At 38.3% G+C, this 14,238-nt stretch overlaps 2 protein-coding genes across 2 annotated transcripts in view; one reads left to right on the top strand and one right to left on the bottom strand.

Moving 5' to 3' along the window:
- The first annotated feature begins 417 nt into the window (after positions 1–417).
- Positions 418–5,830, top strand: LOC127618467 (mitochondrial glutamate carrier 1-like). Its single transcript, XM_052090929.1, has 9 exons — positions 418–483; positions 740–865; positions 1,247–1,302; positions 1,642–1,732; positions 1,828–1,946; positions 2,182–2,374; positions 4,327–4,481; positions 4,597–4,672; positions 4,764–5,830. Exons 1-9 carry the CDS (start codon positions 464–466, stop codon positions 4,921–4,923), a joined length of 996 nt encoding a protein of 331 aa, XP_051946889.1. The 5' UTR covers positions 418–463; the 3' UTR covers positions 4,924–5,830.
- A 1,781-nt stretch (positions 5,831–7,611) lies between these two features.
- LOC127618471 (tetraspanin-2-like) overlaps positions 7,612–14,238 on the bottom strand; it is a 39,014-nt gene continuing 32,387 nt past the window's right edge. Inside the window, exons 6-8 of the mRNA XM_052090935.1 lie at positions 14,001–14,063; positions 13,741–13,824; positions 7,612–9,334 (exon numbers count right to left, since the gene is read on the bottom strand). Coding sequence (XP_051946895.1) covers positions 9,269–9,334; positions 13,741–13,824; positions 14,001–14,063 — 213 coding nt within the window. The 3' untranslated portion in view covers positions 7,612–9,268. The remainder of the gene's footprint in view (positions 9,335–13,740; positions 13,825–14,000; positions 14,064–14,238) is intronic.

Genomic DNA, 14,238 nt, shown 5'->3' with positions numbered 1-14,238 from the left:
AAGTTAAAGAATGGTACAGGTACTTGAAGGTCTATAAAATGCATTACTAATAGAAAGGGACCCGTTATTGTATTCAAGTACATGAACCCTTTTTTCCTTACTGTGCAATAAAGTTTTTAAAAATGACAATTAGGAATATAAAATATTATATAACATCACTGAATAAACCTGAATACATTAGGTTACACCAACAAAACAAATTTTAAGGGTTAAATCAGGTAGAAATAAATAGCCCCTTAAGATAACAATTGCATGCTACCGCTTGTTACAGTGTAAGAGGATCCTCCTCTTCTGATTGGCCATTCAGTCAGTCAATACGAAGACATACAGTCAGGGAGTGACAGCAACTGTGTTGCCTGGGGCTCCAGGGGGTAAGTGTATATAAGCGCTCTCCACTCATTTGCTCAGTGACTGCTCCTCTGTTTTCCCTTAGTCCTTCAGATCAAACTACCAACTTCTTATCATGACTCAACAACCAATCAGGTATGGAACTAGCACTCTATTTTGGAATATATTTAGCACAAACCCTTTCAATGCTGCCAATGCCAATGACAAGATCCTATACACATTACTAGTGCAATGACGTTAGCTTCTTTTTACATTTCCTTCTTTACCTGCTATAAAACAAAGGAATATTTTTAAAGCAGCGCCTTGAATTTGTAAAGTCATGATTGTAAAATGAAAGAATGGATTAGGACTCACTGAATGGGTTAGGACTTTTTTTAATGTTTCTTTCTAGCCTCCCTGCCAAGCTCATCAATGGTGGAGTTGCTGGATTAGTGGGTGTTACCTGTGTGTTCCCCATAGATCTAGCCAAAACAAGGCTACAGAACCAAAGAGGCACCCAACGAGTCTACAAAAATATGTATGTTTGGATTCCACATTTGTACTTACTATTTTATTTTAATTCTGGCTTTTAAATTATCTGTATTTGTCAGTAATTCTGTATTGTTTTCCAGTAAAAAATATCTGAACAAGAGAAGAAAATTTTAGTTTTTTAAAATAATTATTTCCAGAGGATATATCTTTAAGTTTATTTTTACGCAATTCTGCTTTTCAGGTAATTGCCTGTCATAAAAAAAAAGAATACTATGAATGGATGAATGGAAAGGGGCTTATTCAATCTCTTTATTTGATCTAAGTGCCATTTTTGGTGTGTGTGTGTGTGTGTGTGTGTGTGTGTGTGTGTGTTAAACACATTGATTTAGCACAGTAGAGAACAATAAATACTTGTTACTTTTATTAGGATGGACTGTCTGATAAAAACTGTTCGTTCTGAGGGCTACTTTGGGATGTACAGAGGTAAGCTGTTTAAGTTAATACAAAAATAAAACTCCTGATGAATCATTCACATTTAATTTAACGTAAAATGAAAAACCCTGAGGACATATCATTTCATAAAGTGACATAACTTGAATGTCAGCACTTTATACTGAATGATATGGGTGTTTCCTTGACTATATGCCTTGACTTGCTACTTTTTGTTATTTGATACAGTTGGCAAAGATTGACTTGTCCTATTGATTCACTGTCAGAAGTAATAAGGCGGTCCAAAATAGAAATCCAAGACTTAATGCAAATCATATTTGTAATAGTAAATACAATCGTTCATTGATTAACAACTCAGTTGTCTTCCTATAGGTGCAGCAGTCAACCTGACACTAGTGACCCCTGAGAAGGCCATCAAACTGGCTGCCAACGACTTCTTCCGTCAGCGGCTCAGCAGAGGAGAGTAAGTTCCATCAGCTATTAAGACATTTACACTACTCACACTTTAATGAAAAATAACCTATAGATAGAGAGTAAATAATACACACCTTGTTGCAGACTCAAGCTGAGCATGTTTCAGGAGATGCTGGCTGGCTGTGGGGCAGGGATGTGTCAGGTTATTATCACAACCCCTATGGAAATGCTCAAGATCCAGCTTCAGGATGCAGGTCGACTTGGTAAGGAAAACATGACTCAACTGATGTCCTTTAAGTGTTTTCAATACCCTTACATAATGTTTTGGCAATGTTTTATTCAGTTATCAAATTAGCGGATACGCTCCTTTATGTCATGTACCAAAAACTTGTTAAAAACTACCAGGTGTGTCCAACTAGGTTTCTAAGATTTGGTCAAATTTTAAGTCTTTGTTGTAAAACAAGTTTTTTCAAAGGCTGTGCCTTCTTTTTTGCTTAGTGGCCCAGCAAAGGCAGCTAGCCATGCTCCACACTGTTAAACTTGGAGGGGCCAGCCAAGTCCTGAACTGCTCGTACAGTGTAGGTCCTTTGTCTTCAAACAGGAAAGTGTCGGCCATTCAGATCACCCAGGAACTACTTCGCACAAAGGGCATCCAAGGACTTTATAAAGGACTAGGAGCAACTCTCATGAGGTATGATTCCATCCTGTAACACTAAAGGCCTCTTCACACAAAACACGCCCGAGCTGTGTATCATGTGTCAGGATCTGCTGCAGGTACCAAAACCAGTGAATTTATTGGCGCTAAAGAATAGAAATTTGTTTTAACCACCGACATTAAACACCAAAGAAGAAAGTACCCAGAACCTATATTGAAGATGGAAACACGAAATGTAAATATACATACCACCACACTAAGGACTGAAATGTCACTGAATTGTAGGTGTGACCCACATCCAAGCCTATAAAAGATGTAAGCAAACTCACCGTAAACACATGGCCAAAAACTTTTCAGGGTCAATGGCTGTTCAGCTTCCGGTAGTTCGTTCGCGAGTGGATCGACAAGGGTGCCGCCAGCTGAAGCAAAGTCTCAAATTTATCAACCTTTTCTTCTCCTTTCCTCATTGAGCAAAATAACAATAAACTCATCATCACTGTTGCTTGAAGAGAAATCCATCTTTTTTCAGCTCGCTACAGAACTCGCTTACTTGCTAGACTCTCCTGCTGTGATTCCATTGTTGTTTTGCAAACTTTTAAGTAGTTCTTTCTCTCCTCCGTCATAGGCAGATGGCGGACCAGCTCAAAGGTGTGCTGAGCCACCTACTGTACCAGGGTAAAATTGCTTGTCGATTAGCGTCACCTATTGTAAAGCTGTGAATGTGCTAACAGTCAATATTCACATTTCTTTCTATGTAAAAGGACCATTCGTCTGGGATTCGCTTCGCATATTGCGTCGCTTCTGGTGTGAAAATACCTTAATATAAATACTGTGGCTCTAATGCAAAGGTATTCCATTCCAACCCAATCCAGTTTCCACATTCCAAACTGTAGTCTTGGCTTGGGGCAAATTAAACGCTAAATACAACATACAGTATAACATAGCCCAAATACTAGACAAAATAAAATTAGCTTGAAGAAATGGTTCTTGAATATAACAATGCTAGACATGACATACTGTCTTAACTTAAGTTACCCAAGTAAGACGTGCTCCTGGGGACATCAGTGAAAATGTTGGTCCTGGAATCAACACTGCCATTAAACAATCAAAATTTAGGTTGGAGCTGGTGTTTGGGCTTGAACAACATTCTAATTGAATAATAATTCTCTAAGATTATAGGGGTAGGTGAGGGTTAGGTTTTGTGATATGGTTAGGGTTTGGGCATTAATTGTTTGATTGGAGCACTGTTGACCCATCATTTCTCTCTTATTTTAATAGTTGGACCTGTTGTGTACCATTAAAGGTACAATTATGTTTTTTCCCTCTGGGCACAAAAATGTAACTGCACAGTACTTCTTTTTGTCTTTTTAAGGGTACAAATATGTACCCCAAAACTCTTTCTAGGGGTGCATAAAAGAACCCCTAGAGAGGCATCACCCCAGTGACTGCCCTCATACCGTATACGTTCCAGCTAGTACATTTTTTCTTAGAGTGTAGGTTTATGGATACGGTCAGGCTATAATTATTTGATTGGAACATTGTTGGCCTATTACAGAATATCTCTCTGATTCTTCATTGTAAAATTAAAGTAATACTTGAGGCACCATTTGGGGATCCTCACATATCACACTAGCGGAACCCTTTAGACACAGTTTAAAGAAGTCTCAAATATACTATTTAGTCAGGGAAGGTCAATATATATTTAATGTGCCTCGAAGCCTGTCCCTTATGATGGGGTTGCTTTAGGGACCATTTACAGTCCTTAAAGTTCTTTAGATTTCTTGCTGGAACTAAGGGTAGGTTTCTCAGAGAACTGAAAGGATGTCTAGAGGATCTCCAGAGGATTCCTCCGGTTTTTCCCAAATGTGCCCCCTGAATCTTTTATTTTTTTACAGTTGTAAGGTTAGGTTAGGGTTATAGAACACATTACTTTGGTCAATTTTGTGCAACATAATTGGTAGTAACCCAGTCCTTGGGTCTTCTTACAGGGACATCCCTTTCTCTGTGGTTTACTTTCCACTCTTTGCACACCTCAACCAACTGGGCAAGTTATCTGAGGATGAGAATGCGCCATTTTATTGGACCTTTATTTCAGGCTGTGTAGCTGGATGTACAGCGGCTGTGGCAGTCAGCCCTTGTGACGGTGAGTGTGGGATTCAAGTTTTTCTAAACATACAGTCTATGTGTTTGAGCAGACAGTGTTTGTGGATGTGCAAAGACTCAGACTTAATGGTTGATCCCATCTCATCTCTATCCAGTGGTGAAAACCAGGCTGCAGTTGCTCAATAAAAGTGCAAACGAAGACACCTACAATGGTGTGACAGACTGTATCAGGTATAGTAACCATCAGGTTTTAATAACAATCATTAATCCACTGTTACTTCCTCTTATGCAATATAAATTATGTTGCTCTTTCTTCATTTAGAAAGATCATGCGGAAAGAAGGGCCGACTGCTTTCCTGAAGGGTGCCAGCTGCAGGGCGCTGGTCATTGCTCCACTCTTTGGAATTGCTCAAGTGGTTTACTTTGTTGGCGTTGGAGAGTTCCTCTTGGGACAAACCCCATTCAACCTTTACTCTGTCTAATAACCTTCATAGTATGAAACCATCTGAATTAAACTTAAAAGACCAAGGCAGCCATGATGCGACTAAGTATCTGAGAACAAGCGTGTTTTGGAAAAGACTGTGAATAGCTTTGAGTTTAAGTGGGAAAACATTACAATAAGAGTGTATTTGTTAACAGTAGTTCATTATATTAGCTAACAATGAACAATAATTTTCATCACTTGGTAAATGTTCATTTCAACATATACTTAAATTTGCAAAAACAAAATTGAATACCATATGTTATCAGTAGTAAATACATGATGAACTACATGAATTACAATGAAACAGTTGTTTTCTTATAAATTAACATTAATCAAGATTAATAAATGCTGTAAAATAATATTGTTCATTGTAAGTTCATGATACTATTGCATTTACTAATGTTAACTAATGGAACCTTATTGTAAAGTGATACTGTTTAAGTTTAATGTATTTACATGCAAACTTTAGTATGTTCTACTGGCTTATTCAGGAAGCTATAACAACATTGCACATGGTTACATTTATTTTTCTGTTGAAAATGTATGTCCATAGAGGATCAGGTTTACCCTCAGTGAGGGTTGATTTGTAAACATACAATCATGATTCATGTGCTAAGAGATCCAGAAAATCTTCTACATTTTTGGACATTTTCACACTCATGTCCTTCATTAACTGTTCTGTGCAATCATTCTTGAGACATTTTGTAAATCTATTTTTTGATGTTTGCCACAAGGACCATTACAACCTAAAATCAGTCTATCAATTTAAAGTCAATTTGTGTTTTGTTCTTATTAAAAGGTGAAGTATGTCATTTCTGCACATATTAGTGGCACCAAATGGAATTACAAATATAAAACAATCTGTACCACTACCCCTTAGATTCGTCACGTCCTTTTACACTCTCTGATTCCCTATGAACAAATAGGCCATACTAAATAAAAGGTGATAAACGTTTAATTATCAGTATAACATTTGTACACTGGACTGAAAGTGTGGCAGAGGAATCGGGTTGTCCGATAACATTGCCTGATTGAATGGCAGCTGGGATATATATTCAAATAATCTTGTCAAGTTGGCGTCTCCATCGAACCCCAAAAATTCCCACAAAGTCCTCCACCTTGTAAATGTGACGCCAATGTTCACTCTGGGTTTACTCCATTCTCTCTCTCTGTGTATTTAAGTAAGTCTTTGAATTTTGCCGAAGCTAAATGTATTTTCCTGTGTATACAGTATGTCTGCCATGGATGTTCATATTCCCCCAGCTAAACAAATAGCTATACCCCAAACTCACATAGGTTGAGCTTGAAATAGGGTGGCCAGACGTCCAGTTTTTCCCATGACAGGCCCATATTTGTCCCATATTTCTAAATTTCTCTATCGCCTAAGAGGCTTTCTCAGTCTCGTGAGTATTCTAATCAAAGGTAGCCAAGGATACGGCTTGTGAAACCAATAAAATCACACCATGTTCTTTGAAGTACATGATTGGATTAAACTATCCAATCACAATCCCCTATCAATAGATGTCCAGTTAGTGAACTGATTGAAGAGTCTGTTTGAAAGAGCACACAGATTAAAATGTGGCTGGGAAATGTCAAGTAAGTGTGTATGTATATTTAATGAGGCTCTTCAAAATGAGTTTACATTTCTAAAAAAGGAGTCACAGACAGAGCCAAGTAAAGTGGGGTGTGAGATTTGTGGATCTCGCTTTTCCATCGCCAATGGAGGCCACACTGACATCAAGCAGCATGTAAGTTCAGAATCGGACAAGGTGCATGCAAGTGAAGGACTTTTTGCTTATCATTCTGCTGCGCACGGCCATAATCTGAGAAATGTCTTGCAGGCCAGGCTGGAGGAATCCTTCACACCCTCTGACATTAAAAAGCAGTTGGATGCACTGGTTGAAGCTGGTGACATGCGAACGGATGATTTATTTTGTGCTGTGAGACACTTTTATTCTGCATCTGTGGATTACCTCCAAAATTGGAGGCACTCATTGGAGAACAGAAACGCTTGAGTGGGCCCTACTGAGAGATATCCCAGAGTGGAAAGACATTCAGAGCAGCCTCGAACACTTCTACTCCTGAATACCCACTCTCAGTTTGATTGACGAAACCACACACTTGATGAATGGGCTTGTGCGAAATACATAGTCACTCGTCGCATCACTGAGTGGAACATGAACAAGACGTCTGTGTCTGAGAGATGGACAGACGTTTTTCGTGAGATGGAGAGCAAGACCATCAACTTCAGAGTCTTAGCCAAGTCTGTTTTATGCCTTCCTGGGCCATCTGCATCTGTGGAGTGTGTGCTCTCATTAATGAACGCAGCATGGACACCGGATAAATCTCAATTCAGTGTAACAGTCATGAAGTCAATGTGTTTCGCACGTCTTAATTTTGGACTGGACTTCTCTGCATTTCACGATAAACTCTTGAAAGACAAGCCCACTGAGAAAAATTGCTGCTAGCGAAAAGTACAAAGTGACAACCATTACAGATGCGGACACACCCTCTACTTTGCATTGATCTGAACCTAGGTTAGGATAGGTAAATTTCATTTTTGCTTGGAGGGGGCTGTCCTGTTTTCCACAAGCAGGAATCTGGTCACACTAGTTTTACTGCGGTAAAACCCTTGTAAGGGTCTGCTTATTTAAATTCAAATGGCAACCCTTTTTTTTTTTTTTGGCCAGGCAGTGTATGCTTGAATGATTTCAATTACGTAGTGACACAGTGAGTAAAAAAAAATCCCACGAATATACAGACACTTCAAGTGTTTGGGGAGTATTAACTAAGAAGATATCTGTGTCTGTGAAAAGTGCATACTGTGCAGTGTAGCTGAAACATTATCCTGTGAGGTTGTGCCCGAGAGCTTCCTGCATAGCATCAACTTGCAGCTGACACACACATTTCATAAAGTGAAAACCATGTGTTAATTTTAACTCCAGTTCTATATATATATATATATGTATGTATCTTTTGTGTTATATTAACTTCACCACAAAATCATTTTTTTTTCAGTGTGTATTTAAAATTTCGGGAATGTATACACATATTTCAAGTACAATATTTCTTGGTTAAAACGCTTTGATATTTTTTTATGTGACCATTTCCATTTTAGTTGTTTCATGAAGCCTTATACAGTAATTGTTTTACTTTTTACATTTAGCTAAAAACACTATAATATTCAGTTTAATGCAGGTGTAGATTTAAAGGGAGGCGCAGATTTTATTTTGGTGGTTGTGATGGGATATGACCATCAAAGGAATTGCATCCAGTGTAAAACCTGTGCCAAGACAAATATGTGGATCACGGATGGTCCGCTGTGGCAAAGCAGCCGAAAGAAGACGATAGTCGGATGCAACCACAGAGAGACGGTAGAAGGCAAAATGCACTGAAATGACCTTTCAACTCTACACCCAAAGATCCACCATGTGAATGAGAAGATTCAGCTCCATCGAGCTGTAGGATATCTTGGTGCACCATTATCAGTGGCGGCTACAGATGAGCTCAACTGTTGTGTAACAGAAACCTGATCATCTTGCTGGTGAGGTTTAAGCATTCCAATTCAAATCAAAGCCAAGCTGGGAATGTGTGGAAAAGTGATCCGTGTCCTTCAATTTTTGAATTCTGAATAAATTCCGAGGTGAAACAATACTTAGTGTTTCACCCTTACTTTTAGATCTTACTGGACATGTGGTCTTCAGATAAGAATGATACAAAGTTGCTTCTAAAGACCTCTAATGTTTGAGTTTAGAGTTTAGCGAGCATGTTTTTTCCATCCTTCGTAAACTAATTTATTTGAATGCTGAAAGTGACTTAGTAAACTATTTAATGTAAACTAATTTGGTACAAAAGCACATTGAGAGGCATCTAAAAGTCAAGAGCTGTCATTTTATCACCGATCTCACTGGCCATGGGTGGCATACCCAGAAACCCTGGCTTCACATTACATAATATTTTTATCTAGCAAGTGAAGCCACACAGCAACAGCTAAGAATAGCACTGCAAAGCTCTTGGTTTGTAGAGAGAGATAATCAGTGTGTACGAAATTTAAATCAAACCTAAATGATATGAATGATTTCAGGAATAACACAAAGGTGCCTTATTTCTGTTGCAGTTGAAAGATTCAGCTGTGCACCTAACAAGCAGGCAAATAAATAAAGACAATCCAGCAATGCGATTAAGGAAAGGAAATGTGGGCTGGACTAACTACTATGAGTTATGGAGAATTCTGAAAGTGGAGTAAGGTTTCTGACTTTGCACCTTGTACTTGGTCGGAATGTTATTGTTGTATATGAAAGTCTAGCAGAGGTTAAGTGTCAAAGGAGAGGATGAGGAGTGTGTTATATGATGTCCCTGCTGTTTCGGATTGCACAGCACAGAACCATACTGGAGATCATGCCAATAATCTGTCAAAAGAGAAGATGTGCATTTTTAAAGAGGACAAAAAAACAAAATTGATACATGTTGCTGATCTTATGCTGCAGACACACTGTTGGAACAAATGGAAATTCTCTCATCATTTACTCACCATCATGCCATGGCAAACAAATTCAGTCCTTTCACGCACTTTCATGAGAGAAGCTCGTTCACACGCACTTGACGCTTGCAAGAACATCTTGTTATATTGTGTACGCGTTGAGCATGAGGAATTGTGTATGAGCTTCTCTCGTGAAACTGCATAGGAGAGCTGAGTGGCACATTTCTGGTTATTAGGACTGAATTTCTGCTTTGTTTTTCACTCAAAGCTATCATCTAGCTTCAGAAGACATGGAATAAACCACCAGAGTTGCATGGATTAGGGCTGTCAACAGGGCTGAAAAACTACATTTGAATTTTTCATTTAAATATTACCACAATTCTATTTTTATTCTAATTTTAAAGACCCTTATAAAATATTCTCTCATCATTTACTCACTCTCATGCCATCCCAAATGTGCATGATATCAAACAAAGATTTTTTAGAACAGCGTTTCTCAACGGGGGCGGTACCGCCCCTAGGGGCGTTTGGACAGTGTTGGGGGCGGTGTGAACGAGGCAGCAGAGAGGGGGCGTCAGGCACAAATGGGGGCGTTACTCAGAGGTACTCAACAGGCGGCCTGCGCAAAAATCTTTTCAGCTCTTCTCCTTAGCCTATGTCTTCGTCTTGCTCGGATTACTGCTGCCACTTCACCAGGAGGATATGCCAGGAGAGCCGCTTCCTAAGTTACACCTGCTTTTAAGAGGCGGAGAATTTTCAGCGCAAAATAGAGGCGCTTTCACTGGCTTTTTCTGTACATAACGCTGAATACATAATTAGGCGCATAATTAGTGCTCAGGGCTCACACTAATGACCGTAATTAATTAAAAAAGTGGCTGTTTTTGACGTCGTTTTTCTTCGGTTCAGTTCAGGTGGCCAAGCTGTTGTCGTCTTTGTTCGTCATTTGAAATCAAATGACCATTAGTAGGCTATTCAAATTTGAAGCCTAGTATATATTGCCTAATTGAGTGCGCGAACGACCGCTGCTTTTTCATTGGCCATTTAGGTTAGTTACGTTATTGTTCACGTGATTGGTTCATCTTAAAAAAAATATGTGTGTGAGCCTGAATTTGTTTGAATTTCTAAATACATTTGCAATACCTTTCAAACAATCCATGTGTTTTTGCATTTTTTTCAAAACACAATATTACTCAACTTGAGGCTTTTACATGTAGTTTAAATACAATAAGAAACTTCTGTTTCAGTTTTCTTTTTTTTACAAAAAACTCAATCTTCAGGTATCAGTGTTGCAATTGTTTGGCTGTAATAGTATTTCTGAAGTTTTGTTTGTTTTTTTTTAGGGGGCATTAAGAGGATCATGAAGAGGTCAGGGGGGCGTTTGTTCAAAAAAGGTTGAGAGTCACTGTTTTAGAAGAATATCTCAGCTCTGTAGGTCCGTTCAATGCAAGTGAATACAGACCAGAACTTTGAAGGTCCAAAAATCACATAAAGGCCACATAAAAATGAGCATAAATCTCAACTTTAACTATCACATTCTTACAAATTTTGGAAAGTGAAAATGGAGATTTATGGTGAAAAAATATTTAAATATTGATCTGTTTCTCACCCACACCTATCATATCACTTCTTAAGATATGGATTTAACCATTTGTTCATATGGATTAATTTTATGAGGCATTTATGTGCTTTTTGGAGCTTCAAATGTCTGGTCACCATTTGCTTGCATTGTAAGGCATTGTAAGGACCAATATGAGCTGACATATTCTTCTAAAAATCTTAATTTGTGTTCAGCAGAAGAAAAAGTCATACACACCTGGGATGCCATTAAGCATGTGAAATATATTTGCCCCCTGTCTCTTTTAAGTTTGTTTTCTTTCAAATTCAGCCAAAAGCTTAAAGGATTATTTCACCAAAAAATACAATTTCAGTCATTGTTTACTCACTCCTGTGTTGTTATGACCTCATATGATTTTCTTTATTTTTCTTAACACAAAGGGAGAAATTGTTAAAAATGATGTGATCGGTGATGTCATTCAATGGCAGTTTATGGTGACTACATCTTAAAATTTCAAAAGAACACAAAAGTATAATTCAGAAGTCTAATAAATTATTCCATGAGACTCATGATTGTTATGAAAGCATACGATAAGTTTTGGTGAGAGACAAACCAAAATAAAATGTATTATTTGTTTAAAATGTTCACTGAAAGTTGATCTCCTGTACATGTTCATGAGACTGCATGCGAGCTTTCTTTGCACGAGAGCAACAGTTGTTATGCAGCACACACGACATGGGGCGCTCAAGTGAAAACTCTTTTAACAACAGAAAACCCAACATAGCTACACACAAACCCGAGAACAGAATTTACAAACATGTCTGAAGGGTTTGTAGAGGAAGAATAGATGCATTTCAATGCCCAGCCTTACTTGTTTGAACATCAAAAAGTGATGGAGGAGGGTGAAGGTAGACAGTAACCGTACCGCTGCTCCCTATTCGCATATTTTGCTGTCTGCATTGAGCTCCAACACCCTAGGGGGCACCATCTTACCTGAGGGGGGCACCGGAAACTCGACCAGCTGTCACACATTATATGTTATTCAAGGACCCAAAAGCATTCGCCGAACACAGACGATCACCACGCATTCACAGCCTTGCATAACACATTGCATTTTGGACCAGTGCCAGTTCATACCGGATGGGGTTACCGGGTCCGACACCAAATATAGAACACAAGTGATTGTCAGAATGTCCCGTTGCTTGCCACAACTGCTTAGGACAAAAACTCTGATTAACATAGAAAAGATCACTTTTACTGTGTGTCGTTTGGCGTCTGAGTAGGACACGGTGTGACTGTAGCTACATTCAACTCCTTCTCTCTGTTTGATGGAGGACTCAAACAAATAAGGCTGGGCATAGAAATGCATCTATTTTTCGACTGCAGACATGTTTTTTAAGTTCTGTTCTCTGGTTTGTGTGCAACTATGTTGTGTTTTCTGTTGTTAATATCACTGGTGGTCTGTTGAAGCGAAACAAAACAAGTTTTCGCTTGAACGCCCCACCTCGCGTGTGCTGCATAACTACTGTTGCTCTCAATCAAAGAGTTCTAAAGCTCGCATGCAGAATCATGAACGTGCACAGGATATCAACTGTCAGTGAACATTTTCACTAAATAATACATCCGATTTTGGTTTCGCACCAAACCTTATCGTATGCTTTCATAACAATCATGAGTCTCCTGGAATAATTTATTACACTTTTGAATTAGACTTTTGTGTTCTTTTGAAGTTTGAAGAGGGGTCACCATAAACTCCCATTGTATGACATCATTGATCACATCATTTTGTGTTAAGAAAAAGAAAGAAAGAAAGTCATATTAGGTTATAACAACACAATGACTGAATTTACATTTTTGGGTGAACTAATCCTTTAAATGTGACTTTTACATCCTCTAATGGCCAAACTTGATCTTAGGAAGACACAATTTCTTTGCATGAGCTTGCGTTTCCAGTTTCTAGAGTTCTGACACAAATTAATGGAAGTTAATAGAGTACAACCTCTGGTGTGATTGCGACTTTATTGTTGACGATTCATAAGTGCACAATAAATTCATTGCAAATACTGTTTCATGCTGTCTTTAAAGTGATAGATTGTATGGTTTCTTATATGGAAAATAGCTAACTGAATACCCTTGTAAAAAATCTAGAGTTCTGACAAACTAAAACACTGACAAACTGAGATAAACTCATTAAACTAAGAAAATAAGAAAAGAGCATTAGCATTATCATCAATAAAGTTACTAATGCAATGTAATGAAATCAAAGCGGCAGTGTTTAAGTTCTTCGCAATTAGCTGCACCAAACAGAATTGAAAAAAGTAATGATAGTTTTCAAATAAAATGTAAACACTCCCCCGTATACCATTGTTCAAACCAAAGAGTTCTAATATATACTGAATATTAAGAGAGCATTTCCATAAATTTCAAATGGCAGTTGATTGGCTTCCACATACAGGCCCGGAAGTGCGCGGCCAGTATGCTGCCATCTTTGCTCATTTTTAGCCAATAGCTATAATGAGCTGTAAATGTCATGTTTGCATGAATGTGTATTCCTGGCATCTACCAGGGCCTAACTGCCGAAGCTACACAGCCAAACCATGAGTCATTGGTTCACTCAAGCAGGAAGTCCTGCCTAAAACTCACACTAATGGTGAAGCTAATGTTGCTATGTCAGGCATAGCAACATTATCAAACAGATAATAATTCTGTTTTGTGCCCCTGGTGGTGAAGAAATTACACACTGCAGCTTTCACAAACTTAAAGCTTTTAATTAAATTTACCATGACTCCTGCTATTCCAATTCCCACGTATCCCACAATGAAGAGCTTACTGTTGAAAAACTCCTCAATGGCCACATCACATGTCTGTAGACAATGAAAAACTGGGATTATATGCATGTCCATACCACAAAGGCTTTGTAGCAAAGTCTGTACCAATGCATGTTCAATGCTCACTAAGGTGAGATACACTATTTAAAATGCATCTAATGGCATATATAAGGCTTATTATCTGTGCTTCATTTTGGACAAGAGAATCTTACCTGGTTTGATGGAACGTTTTGGCACAAAGTGTGGTTTGTTGAAGGTAAGCCACAGCAGTTCAGCTACAGACAAGGTGGATTTGAACAAATTGTAATTAAATAATTTATTAGGTTAGTCAAATATAGAAGCAAAATGCACAGTCCAGTCAAAATGGGCTGAATCATCTAGTTTATCATCTTCTCATCTCTCTGGATGTGAATGTAACTCTCATGAATAGAGATCAAATCCTTTTCAGCA

The sequence above is a fragment of the Xyrauchen texanus genome, chromosome 25, assembly GCF_025860055.1.
Source record: "Xyrauchen texanus isolate HMW12.3.18 chromosome 25, RBS_HiC_50CHRs, whole genome shotgun sequence".
Taxonomy (NCBI): Eukaryota; Metazoa; Chordata; class Actinopteri; order Cypriniformes; family Catostomidae; genus Xyrauchen; species Xyrauchen texanus.
This window is presented reverse-complemented; position numbering and strand designations above follow the sequence as displayed.

Excerpts from the sequence above, each read along its gene's own strand:
- LOC127618467 (XM_052090929.1), top strand. The coding sequence starts at position 464 with ATGACTCAACAACCAATCAG. Across the intron at positions 1,303-1,641 it reads CTACTTTGGGATGTACAGAG|GTGCAGCAGTCAACCTGACA; the intron begins GTAAGCTGTTTA and ends GTCTTCCTATAG. Across the intron at positions 4,482-4,596 it reads GGCAGTCAGCCCTTGTGACG|TGGTGAAAACCAGGCTGCAG; the intron begins GTGAGTGTGGGA and ends ATCTCTATCCAG.